Source organism: Hylobates moloch, unplaced genomic scaffold (genome assembly GCF_009828535.3).
Source record: "Hylobates moloch isolate HMO894 unplaced genomic scaffold, HMol_V3 SCAFFOLD_22, whole genome shotgun sequence".
In the NCBI taxonomy this organism is placed as follows: domain Eukaryota; kingdom Metazoa; phylum Chordata; class Mammalia; order Primates; family Hylobatidae; genus Hylobates; species Hylobates moloch.
The window spans coordinates 8,074,919-8,096,557 of NW_026652297.1; the positions used below are offsets into that span (position 1 = coordinate 8,074,919).

The following is a 21,639-nucleotide window of genomic DNA, read 5'->3' on the forward strand; positions in this document are numbered from 1 at the left end:
GCCAGGCTGGTCTCTAACTCCTGGGCTCAAGCAGTCCATCTGCCTCGATCTCCCAAAGTGTTGGAATTATAGGTGTGAGCCAGCACAACCGGCCTGTTTGTTTTTATTTCTGCATGTCAAAATGGTACTGTAAAACCAAACACTCTATTATCCCCATTTTCAGTGACACTAGCTTTTTTTTTTTTTTTTCTGAGACAGTCTCACTCTGTAGCCCAACCTGGAGTGCAGTGGCGTGATCTTGGCTCACTGCAACCTCTGCCTCCCAGGCTCAAGCGATTCTTGTTTCTCAGGCTCCCGAGTAGCTGGGACTACAGGCGCACGCCACCATACCCGACTAATTTTTTATATTTTAGTGGAGACAGGGTTTCACCACGTTGCCCAGGGTGGTCCCAAACTCCTGAGCTCAGGCGATCCACCTGCCTTGGCCTCCCAAAGTGATGGGATTACAGGGGTGAGCCACCGTGCCTGGCCAAAATTCTAGCTTTTAAGAATAACATTTGTAATGATTCAAAAGTACAATACCTTTAACATTTCTTTAACATTTTTGTAGAGACCCCCATCTCTACAAAAAATACAAAAATTAGCTGGGTGTGGTGGTATGCGCCTGTAGTCCCAGGTTACTCACAAGGTTGAAGTGTGGGGATTGCTTGAGCCTGTGAGGTTGAGGCTACGGTGAGACAAGATCACACCCCTGCACTCCAGCCTGGGCAGCAGAGCGAGACCCTGTCTCCAAAAAAAAAAAAAAAAAAAATCAGAATTTGAAATCTTCTACAAATTTTGATGGAAATAAGGATCTTATTTTAAATATAATCTGTTTAGAATATACTACCTTAGGCTAGGCATGGTAGCTCACGCCTGTAATCCTAGCACTTTGGGAGGCTGAGGCGGGAGGATCACTTGAGCTCAGGAGTTCAAGATCAACCTATGCAACGTAATGAGACCTCATCTTTACAAAAAATACAAAACTTAGCCAGGTGTGGCGGTGCATGCCTGTGGTCCCAGCTACTCGGGAGGCTGAGGCAGGATCACTTAAGCCCAGGAGGTGAAGGCTGCAATGAGCTATGATCTTGCCACTGCACTGCAGTCTCAGTGAGAATGAGATCAAAATAAATTTTTTTAAAAAGTAAATAAATAAATAAAAATAAAATATACTGCCTTAATTATTTAAATTTTGAAGAAATTTGTTTCCTGTTTTCTACACACTGTTATGAATCATTAAAATTTAGAAGTTTTAAATAACAATTTGTAAACTAGACTGTCCTCATTTAGAAGTTTTAAATTTTTGTCTTTTTGTACACTCTTGAAAAATTATCCTAAAGTACTTGTGGTTTTACTTGGGAGGCACTTTTACTTTCAATTTCTTTTTTTTTTTTTTTTGATACGGAGGCTCGCTCTGTCACCCAGGCTGGAGTGCAGTGGCGCGATCTTGGCTCACTGCAAGCTCTGCCTCCCAGGTTCACGCCATTCTCCTGCCTCAGCCCCCCGAGTAGCTGGGACTAAAGGCGCCCACCACACACCCAGCTAATTTTTTGTATTTTTAGTAGAGACGGGGTTTCACCGTGTTAGCCAGGATGGTCTCGATCTCCTAACCTTGTGATCTGCCTGCCTTGGCCTCGCAAAGTGCTGGGATTACAGGTGTGAGCCACTGTGCCCGGCCATTACTTTCAATTTCTATTGTCATAAGTGATACTGTGTTTTTGGCAACCAAGAAAAAATAGGTGGATAACAAAGAATTCTAAACTTTAAAAAAGGTTATTTTCATAGTTCTGTACTTTCCCTACAAAATAGCTACATTTAATCATTTTTTATACTCATCAAAAATAATAACTAATCTTGTATCTTTTGTATCATCATTATATCTTTTCAAAATTTAATAATAAATTGATATTTAATCCTCACCAACAACACTGTAAGGAAGGCAAAACAGGTACTAACATTTTCCTTTTATAGGTAAAGAAATAGAGGCTCAATAAGTTAAATGACTGTCCAAAGAAAGGTAAGTTATAATGGCAGAGCTGGAGCAAGACTCTCTGAACAATTGTTCTGTTGTTACATTCTAAATATGATATCCTAATACATTCAGATTAATTTGTTTAGTGAAATAAATTGAACTTAAATACTTAAATTGACACTTTTAAAATTTTATCTTATAAGTCTTTAATTACTCAACTTCTTTTTTTATGATCTAGTATCTACTGTGGATTATGAAGACTATCAGAGTGTAACCCGTTTTCTAGACCTCATACCCCAGGATACTCTGGCAGTAGCTTCCTTTCGCTCCAAAGCATACACACGAGCTGTAATGCACTTTGAATCATTTATTACAGAAAAGAAGCAAAATATTCAGGAACATCTTGGATTTTTACAGGTCTGAAGTTAATATAGTGAATTTAATAATGAAAATTAATGTGGCCAGTCTTTTATGTTTATGTTGTTCATTTTATTGAATGTTTTAGATGCTATGCATAGAAGCTTATAGATTAGTGGGGAGAGATAAACATCGATTTGGTATAATATTTTAAGTACAGTAACACACATGTACCCTGAGGAAGGACACTTAACTCATCCATGTGGAATAGGGTGGGAGATGGAAGCGGATGAGCCAGAGGTCAGGAATGGCTTCTTGGGGATGGTGTCTTAAAAAATGAGCAGTATAGGGAGGCAAGATATTATAATCAGAGGCATCTCTGTGGAGTGTTTGAAAAGAGCATGGTATATGCCAAAGAGTAAAGTGTTGGTTTTGGAATGGTAGAGGAAAGATCACAAATAATAGAAGACTTTTTAAGTTGCCCAAACTTCTTGGAGAGTGTGAACTAGGGAAGTGTTATGGTCACAACGGAATTTTAGCTAAATGCCTGTGGCAGTTGTGGAGGAGGAGTTTGGAAGGGCTATGATTCAAGGAATTACTCTTCTCCTTGTGAGAGTTGTGGTCCTGAATTTGGGAGTGAGTTAATGGGGGCAAGTGCTGGTTATGTCAGGTATCAGGCATGAAAATGCTGGTGAAATAATGATTTAGGCGATGTTATGATTGTATAGGGAAGAAAAGAAAGTAAGAGCAGGTGAGGCGAATACAGTGGAATTAAATAAGAGCTCAAGATTGGTGGGCTTTTCAAATCAAAAAGCAAAGTGTGATAAAAGAACTAGAAAATTAGTAACTTGCAGTCTTAAGGTGAATATTAGCCCCTTCCTATCTTTGTGTTCCTCCTTGTCCAGCTTTAAGTCTATGGTTCATGGTTAAAATCGTTCCCTTAGAGTGATGCTCAACTTCTTGTCTTTTTCCCACTGTGTTGTACTCCCTTTGTAAAACTCCAACCATGTAAGCAGCTGGAGAAAAATTACACAGTGGGTGTTATAACTGGTTTCAGTTTAAGTTCATGATCTCAAATATCTTTAAAACTGCAGGACTCTAACATTACCTTCAGGCCGGCTATGTTTCTCTAGTAAGGCTACTTTCCCACTTGTCAAGATGACTGTCTCTTACCTTCACTTTGTTTCCCTGCTTCCAGCTGACAATCTTGCTTCATGATTTATTAGGAAAAATCTGCAAATGCACAGCATCTGCACCATATTCTTTTTCTTCCCTTCTGTTATTTTGTTTACTTAGTTATTTTGAGATAGGGTCTTGCTCTATCACCTAGGCTGGAGTACAGTGGCACGAGCTCAGCTCACTGCAACCTCCACCTCCCAGGCTCAAGGGATCCTCGCACCTCAGCCTCCCGAGCATCTGGGACCACAGGCGCTGCTACCACACCTGGCTAATTTTTTATATTTTTCGTAGAGACAGGGTTTTCCATGTTGCCTGGGCTGGCCTCCTGACCTCAAGGGACCTGCCTGCCTCGGCCTCTCAAAGTGCTGGGATTACAGGCATGAGCCACTGTGCCTGGCTTCTTCTGTTATTTTAAGGAAGGATTTCTTCCTGTCAAAATTCAATCTTTCTACTTGTGTTCTCAATTTCAAGATGTAACTTCTTCATATATTCCTTCTTTCTCTAGTGTAATTAATTTCTCTTAGGGAACCAGAATACATAGAGCATATAGACATGCTCTGGTAAAGCCTATCTTAACTTTTTATAATTCCCTTGTTCTTACCTTCTTCTTTAGATACATCCCATCTCTCTGTTTCTGGAACTTCATAACCGGTTTTTGAAGGAATTGTCTAGTTTCTTTATACTGCAGTCACTTCTTTGTTTCTCATTCACTCTGCACATTTCAACAGGACTTCTCTTTTTCTTTTCTCTTGACACTATTCTTGCTAAGAAAATTGGTGGCCACATGTTACCAATTCAGTAAATTTTTCCCAGCCCTCATTTTCTTAACCTCAGTATCATTGACCATGCCTTTCTCATTAAGACATTTGCTTTTCTCCCACGGCTTCTGGGATATTTTATTCACCAGTTTTCTTCCAAGTTATCTTGCTTCTCCTGTTTCATTTGCCAGCTCTTCCTTCTTGATAAATGTAGAAACTCTAGTCTCTATCCGCAGTCTTCTTTTCTTCTTTATCCATTTCCTAGATCATCCCGTTCTTTCTCATGTTATGAGAGACTGTCTTTGTGCTAACTGATTCCTAAATTTTTATCTTTAGCTTGAATATCTCCTTTGAGCCCAGATTGCTATCTTGGTTTTCTTGAAGGCATCTCAATAACAATATATTAAAATGGTTATTTACATTTTTTAAAATTTAAAAATTCAATAAAACTCTTATAAACTATACTTACCAGAATATGTTATCATTTGGATCTAGACAGTTTTAGGATCCTGAGGTTCTTTATAACCCTTATGATCAATAACAGCTATTGATATAGATTTGTATTTAAGAGGAATAAGAATGTTGAGGGAATAGAATGCCTGGAAATAAGTTTATAATTTTACTGTGACTCTGCCATGAAGCAAATGCTTACTATTACTTTGAGGAAAAATTTCTCAAAAAAATTGCTGTTTTAATATAAACAGGTGGTTTTATAGTTTTATTTCCAGTTATGTTTTTTGCTTGTTTTTGATTGTTTTTTAATCATTGAACAAAGAAATTGTATGCTGCTATGCATGAACCTGATGGAGTGGCCGGAGTCAGCGCAATTAGAAAGGCAGAACCATCTCTAAAAGAACAGATCCTTGAGCATGAAAGCCTTGGCTTGCTGAGGGATGCCACTGCTTGCTATGACAGGGCTATTCAGCTAGAACCAGACCAGGTAAGATAATAATTGAAAGGCAACTGTAATGAAAATAGCCCTGAATGGGAACTCTGGAAACCTTAGTTTTTTTTGTTTTGTTTTGTTTTGTTTTTGAGACAGTCTCACTCTTGGCCAGGCTGGAGTGCAGTGGCATGATCTTGGCTCACTGCAACCTCTGTCTTCCGGGCTCAAGCAATTCTGCCTCAGCCTCCTGAGTAGCTGGGATTACAGGCATGTGCCACCACACCGCGTCCAGCCGAAACCTTAGTTTTAATACTGTTTCTATCAGTGTCACTGAGTGTCTGGAAAATATTTAACCCTCTCTAAGCTTGAGTTTCCTAACAGATAAAATTAGAGACTTTACTAGATGATTTTAAAAATTCCTTCCAGGCCGGGTGCAGTGGCTCGTGCCTGTAATCCCAGCACTTTGGGAGACCAAGATGGGTGGATTCCCTGAGGTCAGGAGTTTGAGACCAGCCTGGCCAACATAGTGAAACCCTGTCTCTACTAAAAATACAAAAAATTAGCTGGGCGTGGTGGCGGGCACCTATAATCCCAGCTACTTGGGAGGCTGAGGCAGGAGAATTGCTTGAACCCAGGAGGTGGAGGTTGCAGTGAGCCGAGATCGCACCATTGCACTCCAGCCTGGGCAACATGAGTGAAACTCCATCTCCAAAAAAAAAAAAAAAAAAAAAAAAAAATCCCTTCCAATACTATATTTGTATGACTTTAGAAATCCCCTAAATGAATAAGATTTATTATGGAGTATATCTGTATTAAAATGTTCATTTAATAACTCTGAAATGTATATAATTTTAGTTTGCTACTAAAAGTGTAAGCCATGGATCAATTTGTAGAACTAGGGATTCTCCATAGCCTGAGAAACATTTTTGTATTTTATACACCTACTCACCCACCTGCACATCTCTAAAATGCTCCTGTAGAACCACTGAGTTACAGTTAGTAATGGGAATAAGTTGTGTGTCTATTGGGATGGGAAAGGGATTTAGAATCATTAATTTATAATCTTGCCTTAGATTCTTTCTAATTTTGGGATATTGCTTTTTGTCATATTTGACATGTTTCTCAGAAGCACAATATGTAAGTTCTTTATTTTTCACAATCTTGTATTCATTTTAAAGGATAGCACATAATCCTCTTTAACTTTTTAGTGCTAAAGCCCAAAATCCATATTTAAAACATCAGGACCTTTGAGCTTGAATGTTTATGTGAGAAATATGACAATCTTTAAACAGAATATCAAAGATATTAGATGCTTTTTATATTTGATGTGAACCAAAAAGTAGTCCAAATCTGGAAAAATATAATAACTTCAATCTGAGATTTTCTAGGTTGTCTACATTTATTTATGTTACTTTAACTGTGTTAGGACATTGATGGGGGTCCTGCCATGTAAGTAAGCAAGTCAATTGTTAAATTAAGAAAGGTGTGGCTGGGCATGGTGGCTCATGCCTGTAATCCCAGCACTTTGGGAGGCTGAGGCAGGAGGATCACTTGAGCCCAGGAGTTTGAGACCAGCCTGGGCAACATGGCGAGACCCTGTCTCTACAAAAAATTAAAATAAGAATAATAATAAAAAGGAAAATAAGGGCAATAAAGTAAATAGTAATTTTTAAAGAATATCAGTTAAACTGTTTTTGGTCCCCAAGCTATTATTGAAGTGATAATTGCTATTTTAAATATTTTTAAATTTCTAGATCATTCATTATCATGGTGTAGTAAAGTCCATGTTAGGTCTTGGTCAGCTGTCTACTGTTATCACTCAGGTGAATGGAGTGCATGCTAACAGGTAATATTTTATAAAATAATGATTTTCTTTTGTTATTGTATCTGAATGGGGAATTTTTAATTAGTGAATTGGGTAATTTAATGTTTAGTAGAGTAATAAATGTTTTATGTGTTTTCATGGTATTGGAGATAAGCACCAAAATTTTTTTTTCCTCAAGTTTTTCATAGTCAATCTACCACTTAACAGCTTCTGTCTAAAGAGCCATCCTTGAATTAGATTTGCTTTAACACAAGGAACTTCTAGAACCCACCAGCTATTGGTGAGGCTCAGATGGGACTTCCTGGGCCTCAAAGGGCATCTATGCTCTGCTTATAGTATCAGCACCATTTATTTTCCATGCTAGAGGTGGGGGAGCAAAGTTTGTGACTGATCTATGGAATACCACTGTAGACTGTGTGCATTGATTTTACCCTAAATGATTGATGAATGTGAAAGCAGCCTTCCTTTCCTAAAGAAGGTGGGTTTATTGTAGAAAATCAAATTAAACAAAAAATAATACGTGTATGTGGCAAAACATTAAGGCTGAGTAGTTCTTCCAGTTTGGAGATTAAATGTGGAGATTAGCACTGCTCTTGAAGCTGCTTTGCTGTGAGAGCTGAAAGCTGTATTCCTTGATTTATTCACCAGACTCTAAACGGCTATTCTGGGCAGCAAAATCTGGTCAAAAGAGAATGGGATCTCAATTAACCAAAGAATATACAGGCCACTGTTTTTGGACTACTCTGAAGCCAAGTTTTTCTTTTTCTTTTTTTTCAACTTTTATTTTAGATTCTGAGGGTACATGTGCAAGTTAGTAACAAGGGCATATTATGTATTACTCAGGTTTAGGATACAATTGAACCCGTCACCCAGGTAGTGAGCATAGTACCCAAAAGATAGTTTTTCAACTCTTGCCTCCCTCCCTCCCCCACTCCTTGTAGTCCGCAGTGTCTATTGTTCCCATTTTTGCGTCCATGTGTACCCAATGTTTAGCTCCCATTTTATTCTTTTTTATAGCTGCATAGTATTCCACTGTGTATATGTGCCACATTTTCTTTATCCCATCTACCGTTGATGGGCACTTAGGTTGATTTCATGTCTTTGCTATTATGAATAGTGCTGCGATGAACATACGAGTGTATGTATCTTTTTGGTAGAATGGATTATTTTCCTTTGGGAATATACCCAGTAATGGGATTGCTGTGTGTTCTATTTTCAACTCTTTGGGAAATCTCTAAACTGCCTTCCACAGTGGCTGAACTAATTTATATTCCCACCAACAGTGTATAAGCATTCTCTTTTCTCTGCAGCCCCTTCTACATCTGTTATTTTTTGACTTTGTAATAATAGCCATTCTGGGCTGGGTGTGGTGGCTCATGTCTGTAATCCCAGCACTTTGGGAGGCCAAGGCAGGTGTGTCATTTGAAGCCAGTAGTTCAAGACCAGCCTGCTCAACATGGTGAAACCCCATCTCTACTAAAATAATACAAAAATTAGCTGGGCGTGATGGTGCACATCTGTAATCCCAGCTACTCGGGAGACTGAGGCAGGAGAATTGCTTGAACCTGGGAGATGGAGGTTGCAGTGAGCCGAGATTGCACCACTGCACTCCAGCCTGGGCAACAGAGGGAGACTTTGTCTCAAAATAATAATAGTAGCCATTCTGATTAGTGTGAGATGGTATCTTATTGTGGCTTTGATTTGCATTTCTCAAATAATTGTGATGACGAGCATGTTTTCATATGCTTGTTGGCTGCTTGTATGTCTTCTTTTGAGAAGTATCTGCTCATGTCCTTTGCCTTCTTTTTAATGGGGTTGTTTGTTTTTTGCTTGTTGATTTATTTGAGCTTTTTATAGATTCTGAAGCCAGCCTTTTCTAAGTACTGTTTGTATAGGTTCCAAAACTGTGATTCATAAAGACTATCATTCTGCAATGTCTAAGGGCAGAGAAGTTCACTGTTGGTCAGATGGTATCACAGTAGTGGAATTTATGAAATCACAAGGGAAGTTTTGCAGAAGTAGAGAAGGAATGCTTATATGTTGTGGATATGTTTTTCCAGATTAGTTGAGAGACTTATGAATAAATAGATTACAGAGATTTGGGAAAGAGTCATGGCTAAAACTGGGGTGTCAAATTTCTTTTTGACATAGACTACACATTCAGACTCCTCTTTTCTTCTCTTTGGGTCTGGGATACATAGAGCCTTCTGATTTGGGTTGTGAAAAAGGCATGCGTCAATATTCAATGAAGGGGTGCTGTGTCATGGTGAAGCAAATGATTATGGATGGGGTATGTTTTTCTTGGGGTAATTTCTGTTTGCATTAAACAAATATTTTTCCTAAAATATTGACTGTGCTTACCCTGTTTATCATTCCTTTTAATGTACCCATTTATGTGGATACATTCTCACAGCCTGATCCTCATTCCCATTTGTACTTTTTGCTATAAGTCTTTGCGTGACACATCACCTCTGTTATCTGTTATCCCACAGATAATCTGTTATCCCACAGTTGGATAACAAATACTGCCTAATTCTACTGAGATTTTTATCCCGAAATTTTTATATTTTGGTATCTGATAAGCTTGTAAAGTCCTTCAAAACTGGACTTTTGAAAATTACATTTCAGTTGTATTTCTTTAGCCTTATTCTAAACTGTTTTTGGTGGTGGTCATAAATTTAGAAATTGGAAATCCTCTAGCTGCTATTTTTAGAATTTTTAAAAATGCAACTTGTTAGATCACTTGTTATCTTTTCTTTATGTGTTTTTACTACAAGAAAAAGAGCAAGGAAATCTTTTGAGGATATTGATTCCAGCCTCTCTGTTACTTTATTTATAATATGGATATATATGTGCTGTATGCAGTGTTATTAGATTATTAAACAGAAAATTGTGCCTAACCTAGGATATAAACATATGGCAGAAATTCAGAGAGTATGATTAATAAAAAAGAAACATGAGGAAAGCCTAGCGGTTTCTGTGTAGTCATGACCTCAGATATCACTGGTCATCCTAATGTCACCTAAGAAGAATGCTTAGAACAAAATAATTAGCCTATATCATACTGGTTTTGCAAACTCAAATTTTAAACTAACTGAAAGTAGTTTAAAAATAGGTATATATTTTAAGTAGCTGGTTTTATATACTTTGTTATGCCATTGACAAATCATTGTAACTTTCTTTTGCTCTTGGTATTGTTCTAGATACCTCCCAACTGTCCCTAAGTTATACCACTGGCCCCCCTGTATTTTTGTCTTAAATTTAATTCGGAATTTTCAGTTATTAGAATTGCTTACCTCTGAATTTATGTGTGTTCAGTTGGCTTTCTTTCTTCCTTGCTCTTTGTTCAAATTAAGCATGCAGCTATTTTTACAATGGGCTTAGTTATTATTCAGGAATTAACTCTGCTCTAATACACGGCACAGTTTAATTTGCTGAAGAATGGCATTTTAAATGGTGGTATCAGAAGTAATTAGTGAAAAAACATTTTTGAAGGATGGAAAGATTAAAATTTTCTGGGTAGTTTCTGGATAGAGATAATTATATCTAAGAACAAAATACAATATAATGCAAATTCAATAAATATAATAAATAGAGTATGTAAACCAGTGAAAAATCTCTGAATGTCACCTTAAATAAATTAAAGTTTAGTTGATATGGGTTTCTTTTAATAGGTCCGAGTGGACAGATGAATTAAACACGTACAGAGTGGAAGCAGCTTGGAAATTGTCACAGTGGGATTTGGTGGAAAACTATTTGGCAGCAGGTAAAATTACTTCTTAAAATATAAGCAGTTTTAGGATGAATGCGGTGGCTCACGCCTGTAATCCCAGCACTTTGGGCAGCTGAGGTGGGCGGATCATGAGGTCAGGAGATCGAGACCATCCTGGCTAACACAGTGAAACCCCGTCTCTACTAAAAATACAAAAAATTAGCCGGGCGTGATGGCACGCGCCTGTAGTCCCAACTACTCGGGAGGCTGAGGCAGGAGAATTGCTTGAACCTGGGAGGTGGAGGTTGCAGTGAGCTGAGATCGTGCCACTGCACTCCAGCCTGGGTGACAGAGTGAGACTCCATCTCAAAGAAAAAAAAAAAAGCTGTTTTAATATGACATAAATATTCAGACTTAAGTAACTTAGCAACATTCATACTTAATATCTTAGCCTGTTTTATGATTGCCTTGTTTAGTTGTTCAAAGTAGAATGAAACCAGGCTGGAAATGGTGGCTCACACCTGTAATCTCAGTGTTTTGGGAGGCCAAGGTGGGAGGATTGCTTGAAGCCAGGAGCTCTAGACCAGTCTGGGCAAAATAGTGAGACTGTCTCTGCAAAAATGTTTTTTTAAAAATTTAGCTGGGCGTGGTGGCTCATGCCTGTTCACCTACTCAGGAGACTGAGGTGGGAGGATCATTAGAGCCCAGAAGTTCAAGACTGCAGTGAGCTATAATCATGCCATAGCCCTCTAGCCTGGACCACAGAGTGAGACTCTGTCTCAAAAAAAAAAAAGGAATGAAGCCACCTGTTTGATATTTCAGCTGACCATTTTATCTAATGAAATAAAGCTGACTCTTGGACCCAGCTACCATGACATTCTTGACTCTTCATTTGTTTTTCAGATGGAAAATCTACAACATGGAGTGTCAGACTGGGACAGCTATTATTATCAGCCAAAAAAAGAGATATCACAGCTTTTTATGACACACTGAAAGTAGTGAGAGCAGAACAAATTGTACCTCTTTCAGCTGCAAGCTTTGAAAGAGGCTCCTACCAACGAGGATATGAATATATTGTGAGGTATTTTGGGACTTCCATTTTTATATTTCTGGCCTATAAATGTCACCTGACAGGATTGGAAATTTTTTTTGAGTAAATAGTTGATAGTGTGTTTGGTATCACGCATAGCTACACCAGATAGCTCTTTCATTCTTTTTACCTCACAATCACCCTACAGTTAAAAAAATTCTAACATACATCCTTTTAAGGAAAGGCAACTATGAGACTAATGAAAAACATAATAAAAATATCTTATGTTTGTCCTCTTGTAATGTCATAGTTTGCTTTCTGTATAACCAAATATAATATAGACATCTATAGCACCTGGCACATTGGTGCTTGGTATTTGTTGTTTCCCTTTCCTTTTCATTTAGAAATGTGTTTGATATTTCCCCCCAAAAATATAGGTATCACATTACTAGAAAGAATATTAACTTTTATAGGTGAGGAAGAAAATGTTGGAAAACATTTTAGGTCTATGAATTCTACCTGAGGAAAAATTATAAACTAAATATTGTAATTAAAGTATAAGAAATTTACTACATAGCACATTTTTTTTAAGTTAGAAGAATTCACTATATTTAGTATCAACCCGTTTGATGATATCTTAATGAAACTAGAGATTGGACCACTGAGTTTAATTCTGTTCTGTAGCTACTCAGCTATATCCTTGTGCCTTGAACACTGAGTCATAGACACTGACTATCATACAAGGGGGAAAAAGCTAGTGTGAATGTATCAAAGTTTCCATCACTCTTAGAAAAAAAACTACATTAATTTCATAATTTTTTACTATCATCTGCTATGCCAGGCCCTCTTGTAGTAGCACCAGCAATATATGCAAATACCTCATGTTGGTTTATAATGGATCCATATTTTCTTTTATCTTCATTTAGGTGGTAAATTTTGGTTTCATACATTTGAATGTAGTTTTATCCATCATTCTCCAATTTAATTAGGAATTTGGGATTCACTGCAAATCCCTAAATATTTATTTTTAAAAGTTTAATGTAATTAATTTTATTTATTTATTTACTTATTATTTTAAGGGACGGGGTCTTGCTATGTCGCCTGAGCTGGAGTGCAGTGGCTATTCACAGGCATAATTATAGCTCACTGCAGCCTTGAACTCTTGAGTTCAAGTGATCCACCTGCCTCAGTCTCCTGAGTAGCTGGAGTACAGGTGCATGCTACCATGCCTGGCTAAAGCACCGAATACATAAACCAGCATAAATTGGTGTTTACATTCAGTTTGAAAAGATAAAAGTGTAATTGTTTACTTAGCAAGGATATATTAAAGTTCTGCTAAAGACAACTGTGTATTTTAAGTTCTTTATTTCTGATTTAAAGTACATGCTTTATATATGAGATTAATAAGGCTGAATATGATAACATTTTAACATAGGCTGTATCTATCTTCAGATTGCACATGTTGTGTGAGTTGGAGCATAGCATCAAACCACTTTTCCAGCATTCTCCAGGTGACAGTTCTCAAGAAGATTCTCTAAACTGGGTAGCTCGACTAGAAATGACCCAGAATTCCTACAGAGCCAAGGAGCCTATCCTGGCTCTCCGGAGGGCTTTACTAAGCCTCAATAAAAGGTTTCTCATGCTACTTTTTTTAAAAATGTCACTTATCTTGAATTTGGTATTTGGATATTATTTGGGGGTATTTGTATTTCTTAATTTTCTGTCTGAATCTGCATTTTTCTATTTTTAATTATCAGGGCTACACTATCTGGTTGAAAGGAACCTAGAACTTAAGAATCACTTTTATACGCCATTTCTTTCTCTTTTTTGATATGTTTTTTACTGATAAAAATCAAGAATAAGGTTTATAATAGGTAAAACAGAGCACTATAAGAAAATTTAAGTCAAGGCTTTTTAAACAAATTAATAATTAATTCCTTTGAAATAGTATATGAAGAAGGTTCTGTATTGGGAACAGAGGCTTTCAAAACATTGGAACTACTTGCAAAGTTTATGACCTAGATTTAAATTGTTTTAAGTTAAGTTGTTGCATACACTTACCAACGGTCTCTCTCACCCATGTGTTGTTACTTCCTTTAGACCAGATTACAATGAAATGGTTGGAGAATGCTGGCTGCAGAGTGCCAGAGTAGCTAGAAAGGCTGGTCACCACCAGACAGCCTACAATGCTCTCCTTAATGCCGGGGAATCACGACTCGCTGAACTGTATGTGGAAAGGGCAAAGTGGCTCTGGTCCAAGGTAATGGCCAGGGAAATGTCATCAGAGAGAGAGATATATATATAATGTTGGGAATTATGTACTTCCTTAAAAGGCCAACTGAGAGAACATAACTAATCCAAATTAAGAACCTTCCTTTTCTATCACTTTTCTTCATTAATTATCTACCATAGCCTGGAAGTAACTGTTCCTTTTACTCTACAGTCCCCAGATACCTTCCCATTTCAAGGCTGAATGTGGAGTTCTTTCAGTTTTCATCTATCTTACATTTTCCTTGAGGAAAACGACCTCTTCATTTTTCACCTTATGTGTGTATACAGGGTGTATATAGTAGTGACTCAGTAAATGTTGGTTAAATGAATGTAACTCTGTCACTTAGTCGCTGGCAGATAATTAGCTGTCTGTGGACTTGCCAGTGTTACTGTAAATATTCAGCTCTGATCTAGCCAGAAAGGGCCTAGCATCTGAACAGAAGTTCACAGCAGTCCTCAGATTAAAGCAAAAGTAGTAAGAAGGGGGTTTTTTAAACATTGGAACTACTTGCAAGGTTTATGACCCAGATTTATTTTTTATTTTTATTTATTTATTTATTTATTTTTTTGAACTGGAGTCTCGCTCTGTTGCCCAGGCTGGAGTGCAGTGGCATGATCTCAGCTCACTACAACCTCTGCCTCCCGGGTTCAAGTGATTCTCCTGCCTCAGCCTCCTGAGTAGCTGGGACTACAGGCATGTGCCACCACGCCCGGCTAATTTTTTGTATTTTTAGTAGAGATGGGGTTTCACCATGTTAGCCAGGATGGTCTCGATCTCCTGACCCCATGATCCACCTGTCTTGGCCGCCCAAAGTGTTGGGATTACAGGCGTGAGCCACCGTGCCTGGCCTATAACCCAGAGTTAACGGCTATTACTTAAATTTCTCCTCAGGCTAGTCACCAGTTTAGAAGTAGTAATAGGCATTACTAATAATAATAGCATGTTCTGGAATTGATACTTAGCAAGTATTGTTGGTGCCATTTGTGGTTACACCAACTTGTGGTGGCTGAGAAAGGACAGGAGAGATGTTTCCTGGATGAGAGTGGAAAGCAATTTATTCAGTGTGCATTAGTCAGTACCTGGTCATTTTATTGAGCTAGTGCTAGTCTATGTATTATAATACCTTAAACTCAAAATGTTCAAAATGCAATTTATCACCGAATACTCAATACCTGTTTCTCCTCTCATGTTTCCTCCTTTTCTGAACAAGACTTTATTCCATCCTCCCGTCAAAAGCAGAAATCTGGACATCATCTTAAATTCCTTCTGTAACCTCACTTTTCACATCCAGCTGGAGACTAAATCTTTGTTCTTCAACCTTAGAAATATCTCTTGAATCCTCTCCCTCTTATTTATTTCCACTGCTTTAACTTATGACTTTATTATTTACATCCTCTAACAATATTAACAACCTTTTTAGGATCTCAGTATTTCCCTGTATACGATACTGCAGTTTGTGATCTTTCTAAAATCTACATTGAATCATGTTGCTCCTTCAAAAAGATTAAATCCTGCAAAGTATTCTTCATACCTTTAGGATTAAGCCTGAACTCTAGGAACTACACAAATCCCTTTCTGATCAAGTCCTAGCCTACTTCCTCAGTGTCATTCATCACCATCTCAAAAACCCTTTAAACTTCAGCTAAAATCAGACTATGTGCTTTTCTTCCAATTAAAATTATTATTCCGTCTACCTGGAATGCCTTTCACTAAATTCTCTGCCAAGAAGATTTCTACTCATTCTTGAAAACCTAATTCAAATTTTCTTTGTTGATAACTTTTCCTGACTGCTGTTCTCCTCCATTTTCCTATATTCTTCAGGTAGGTTTAAGGGACTCTCTTCTCTATCCTGTATAATGCTGATGTATATTCCTCTGTTGTAACACTTAGCAAATACACTGTTATTTCACACAGTTTCTTTTCTCATGTGACTATGAACTTTTTTATGCCAGGGATTTTAATTTGTTCATGATTGTCTTCAGTTCCCTGAACTTTGATTATAGTCCTTTCTTGATATCCATGGAGGGATTGGTCCCAGGATTCTCTATGGATAACAAAATCTGTGGATACTCAAGTCCTTTATATAAAGTGGCATACACAGTATTTGCATATAACCTGCGGACATCCTCTTGTATACTTCTCTAGGGTACTTATAATACCTAATACAGTGCAAATGCTTTGTAAACAGTTATTATACTTGTATTGTTTATTCGTATTATTTTTAATTTTTTCTTTGTAATATTTCTTTTTCTTTTTTTTAAATTTAAATTTTTATGTTTTGAGAGAGACAGAGTCTTGCTCTATTGCCCAGGCTGGAGTGCAATGGCATGATCATAGCTCACTGATGCCTTGGACTCCTGGTCTCAAGCAATCCTCCCACCTCCCTGCGCTTTGTAGCAAAGGCTATAAGCATAAGCCATCATGCCTAGCTGTTTTTTTTCAAGAGAGAGGATCTTGCTCTGTCACCCAGGCTGGAGTGCAGTGGTGTGTCATAGCTCACTGTAACTGCAAATTCCTGGGCTCAAGTGATCCTTCCCCCTCAGCCTTCCGAGTAGCTGGAATTATAGGCATGAGCCACCACACCTGGCTAATTTTTAAATTTTTTGTAGAGACAGGATCTTGCTATGTTGCCCAGGCTAGTATCAAACTCCTGGCCCCAAGCAGTCCCCCTGCCTTGGCATCCAAAAGCACTGGAATTGCAGACATGAGCCACTGTGCCCAGCCATTCCTAATATTTTCTATCCACTGTTGGTTGAATCCATTGATGTGGAACCTGTGGATACAGAGAGCCAACTGCAGTTATAAAATTAATTAGTAAATGAATGAATGAGATGAAATGAAGCAATGTTTCAGTTTTAGAATTTTACTTTAATAAGAGGCAAATAAAAGATAAACATGAAATTACAAATGGATTTGCACAAAAACATAATGAACTAATACTTTTGCAGAAAATAGAAATATGTTTTTAAATTAAAAGGCTTATTGTTGCCTTTTTTCTTTTAGGGTGATGTTCACCAGGCACTAATTGTTCTTCAAAAAGGTGTTGAATTATGTTTTCCTGAAAATGAAACCCCACCTGAGGGTAAGAACATGTTAATCCATGGTCGAGCTATGCTACTAGTGGGCCGATTTATGGAAGAAACAGCTAACTTTGAAAGCAATGCAATTATGAAAAAATATAAGGCAAGTATATGTATAATGCAGTTTCAGTTAACTCTGTTGACGGGGTAAAATGACTTAAGTCTATATGGAAAAGCACATGTATAAAAATAACCGGGACATTTTTTTGACTTTTCAGTGAGTATATAAGTATATGGATTATCACAAAATAAATATACTCATGAAACTGCCACCAAGTCAAGAAATAGAATATTATTTGAGCTCTATAACCCCACTACCCTTCACCCCAGTAATCACTATTCTCACCCTCTGTCTCAAAATCAACTACATCCTAGCCTGAAAATTGTTCAGCAAAACCAATTTATAACTTCTTTACTAGGTATTAAACTTTATATAGATGGTGTTGTAAGAGATATACCTCTCAATAATCCATGGGTCAATGAAAACTTTCAATGGAAATTTAAAAGTACTTTGAACTGAATGATAATAAAAATGGCATATCATATCCTCTGCAGCCAAAGCCATTCTTAGAAGGGATTTAAATTTTTATTTGCATATATTCGAAGAAAATAAAGGTTCAAAATTAACAAGTTAAGTATCTATCCCAAAGAGTTAGAAAAGGAACTAAAAAAGTAGGGAGAGAAATAAAAAAGTAGAAGAAAGGAAATAATAAAGCAAAGAGCAGGTGGCTAGAATTTGTGGGACAGATTAACTGAGAGAAGAAAGTTAAACAGAGTAGTTCCTATCTGCATAGGAATCGTGTTGGCTGAATACCAGCCTGCACATGAATAATTCAGAATTCTATGAGGCCAAGCTAGGAATAACTGCTGGGGAAAGAATAAACATGCAGAGGCTATAAGAACAATTTCCAGAGCTCACACGGGATTGAGATTCATTCAGATTACCGGATTGAGAGTTATTCAGTCCACCAGCCAGATTGAGAGGCCTCATTGCATAATATGGAGCATTCAGTAAAGACCTTGAAAGGGCCACACCTTAGAAGTAGGACAAAATTAGTCCTAGGCTAAAAACTACTCTATATCCGTACTAGAAGGGCAGTAAAACAAGCTTTAAGAGGATTACACTGATCTTCAAGTAACTCTACTGCCTGCCAGATCAAAGTCTAGCGCTCTTTAAAGCAAGACAACAAAATCTAAAACTTGACAATGTAAAAATATATCCAGCATCCATTAAAAAATTACTATGTGAATGAAGAAGCAGGAATATTTGAGCCATAGATAGGAAAAAAAATAGAAATAGTTCTAGAAATGACAGGATTTAAAAACAGCTATTGTATATAGGCTCCATAAGTTTAAGAACATAAACCAAAATAAGAGCATGATGAGAAGAGAGAGAAATCAAAGATACAAGAAAGACCTAAATGGGACCAACAGCCAAAGCAAATGTCACAGACAGTGCTCATCTTTAGATCCAGAAAGTGTTGCGTTCTGATGAAGATAAATAGGAGTCCAGCTCCTGTTCCTTGGTTACAAGAAGATGTCATACCACCTAAGAAACTAACCTTGATTTGCATTAAAAACTATATTATCCTAAAGGGCAGTGATAATGAGGCAGGTTCTGAAACCATACTTGTAAGTTTCACCTTCCCAGTTGGAGAGATCTTCTGAATTTATTCTGGTATGTAAGGCACAACAACTTATGAGGCACACAAAAACTCACCAGTACTTAACAGCAGAATTTGATAGCGAATATTCCAGTTCTCCCATCTCTGCCTGGGTACTAAAGCCAGGGTTAGGGAAGAGAGATGTCGTCAGACTCCCAACTTTTCAGGTTCTGTTTCCTCTGCGTACACCCCTAATTTCCTGTCATAAAGGCCTAAGTAGCCGCTTCTCTTATTCTGGTTGCCTATATGTGATGTAGACAGAAATGAGTAGAGAAAAGAATAGAGGCTGACTACTGTAGAATGACATGCAGATCCAAGGGGCCACATATTGCATGATTCCACTTACATGAAATGGCCAGAATAAGCAAATCCATAGAGACAGAAGGTAGATTAATGGGTACTAGAGACTGAGGTTGGGGCTGGGAAGTGACTGCCAATTGGTACAATTTTTTTTTTTGGAGCGATGAAAATGTTCTGAAATTAGATAGTGGTGATGGTTACACAACTCTGTAAATATGCTAACAACAACTTTAAAAGTGTGAACTTTATAATATATTAATTATATCCCAATAGAGCTGTCATTTTAAAATATTACCCAAATGGCAATCTTTAAATAAAAAAAGAAGTAAAAGATACAAGGACTAGGAAAAAAATACAGGAAAGTTATTAATTGCAGATGATATGAATACATATGTAGAAAATTCAAAAGATTATAAATAAACTATTCAAAATATTGAGTGAGTTAAACAAGATTGCCTGATGATTTTATTTCTATATGACAACAATAAAGGAATTTAAAATATACCATTTACAAGCAGAAAGTACTTGAACAGTTGGAGATCTGTATGAGGAAAAAAATGATCTTCAATCTCTGCCTCATATGATAGACAAAATTGCTTCAGAAAAAGTAGATTATAGATCTAAACTGAAAAGCTAAAATTAAGAATTTTTAGATGAAAAAATAGAAGAAAATCTTTACAACCTTAGGGTAGGCAAAGGTTTTCTTAGGTCACACAAAGCATTAAGCATTTAAAAAATCCTGATAAATTAGATGTTCATCAAAGTTAAAACCTTTTCTAAGAAAGACAGTTAAGAAAATGAAAAGGTAAGCCATAGACTTGGAGAAAATACTTGCAATACATATATGACAGAGGATTTGTAGCTAAATTATAGAGAACCCTACAACTTAGTAAGACAATTTAAAGATCTGTGAGGCTAGGCACAGTGGCTCAGGCCTGTAATCTCAGTGCTTTGGGAGGCTGAGGCCTGAGGATCACTTGAAGCTAGGAGTTCAAAACCAGCCTGGGCAATATAGTGAGAACCTGTCTCTACAAAAATAAAAATTAGCCAGGTATGGTGACGAATGCCTATAGTCTTAGCTATTCGGCAGGCTAAAGCAGGAGGATCACTTGAGCCTAGGAGTTCAAGGTTACAGTTAGCTATGATTGCACCACTGTGTTCCAGCCTGAGTTACAGAGTGAAACTTTGTCTATTAAAAAAAAAAATACAAATCTGCAAAAGTCTTGGATAGACACTTCATAAAGAATACATGCAAATGGCCAAAAAGCAAATGAAAAGAGGCTTAACATCATTAGTCATTAGGAAGATGCAAATTAAAACCACAGTGAAATAACACATTACACACTAACATGGCTAAAGTCTAAAAGACTAGCAATACCTATTAATGCAATAAATGCACCTGGTGGGACTATAAAAAGTTAAATCTACCATATTCCATTCCATTCTTAGGTGTTTATCCAACAGAAGCAATTACATATGTCAATAAAAAGACTTGTACACAAATGTTTATAGTAGCTTTAGTCACAAAAACTGGAAATAGACCAGCTGGCCATCCAGAGAAGAATGGGTAAACAAACTGTGGTACAGTTGTATAATGGAATACTACCCTACAATAAGAAGAAATGAACTACTGGTACACGCAACAAGGTAGATTAATGTCATAGATATGCTGAATGAAAGAAGAGGGACATAACAGACTACATGCTTATATGATTTCATTTATGTGACATTTTAGAACAGGTACAACTAATGTATATGCATAGAAATTATATCAGTAGTTGCCTGGGTAGTTGGCAGGAGAGTGATGGCAAGGGTGGGCACCCATAAGAACTTTCAAGAGAGTTAGGAATGTTCATCTTCTTGACTGGAATGATGGTTCCATGGGTGTATATGTCTTAAGAAAGTTGATTTAAATTTTTATTTTATTTTATTTTTGAGACAAGGTCTTGATCTGTCACCCCAGGCTGGAGTATAGTGGCATGATTATGGCTCACTGCAGCCTCAACCTCCTGGGCTCAAGTGATCCTCCCACCTCAGCCTCTCAAGTAGCTGGGACTACAGGCACATGCCACCACACCCAGCTAATTTTTTATTTTGTGCTGTTCTGCCAAGGCTGGTCTCAAACTCCCTGGCCTCAACTGATCCTCCCACCTCTGCCTCCCAAAGTGCTGGGATTATAGTTGTGAGCCACCATACATGCCCAGCCTAAAATTTTTAAAGATATCATTTAGGATAGCAATAAAAATAATGAAATGCCTAGGATTAAATTGCACACAAGACCTCTCCACAAAATAAAAATTAAAACACTAAAATTGAGTGAAGTAAAAAAGAACTAAATAAATTAGTAGCTAGAATACATGTATGAATGGGAAGACTCAATAATATAATTATTTCTCTACAAATTGACCTAGAGGTTTAATGCATTACTCATCAAATGCTAACAGGTAATTGACAATTACAATTTAAAACTTATGTGGAAACATAAAGGCCAAGAATAACCAAGAAGCTTTTCTGTCACCTTTCATTTTTTCAGTTTTATTTTGAAATAATCTTTGACTTTGAAAAAGTTAGTAGTAGTGTAGAGAATTTCCATATCTACCCTTTACTGTGTTTCCACTAATTTTA

General features: G+C 37.2%; 1 protein-coding gene across 1 annotated transcript in view; it reads left to right on the forward strand.

Annotated features, from left to right (window-relative positions):
• The window catches only part of ATR (ATR serine/threonine kinase), a 135,425-nt gene that overhangs the window by 74,965 nt on the left and 38,821 nt on the right, over positions 1-21,639 (forward strand). Inside the window, exons 28-35 of the mRNA XM_032144158.2 lie at positions 2,190-2,368; positions 5,021-5,185; positions 6,886-6,977; positions 10,631-10,722; positions 11,572-11,749; positions 13,151-13,330; positions 13,799-13,958; positions 16,974-17,153. Coding sequence (XP_032000049.1) covers positions 2,190-2,368; positions 5,021-5,185; positions 6,886-6,977; positions 10,631-10,722; positions 11,572-11,749; positions 13,151-13,330; positions 13,799-13,958; positions 16,974-17,153 — 1,226 coding nt within the window. The remainder of the gene's footprint in view (positions 1-2,189; positions 2,369-5,020; positions 5,186-6,885; positions 6,978-10,630; positions 10,723-11,571; positions 11,750-13,150; positions 13,331-13,798; positions 13,959-16,973; positions 17,154-21,639) is intronic.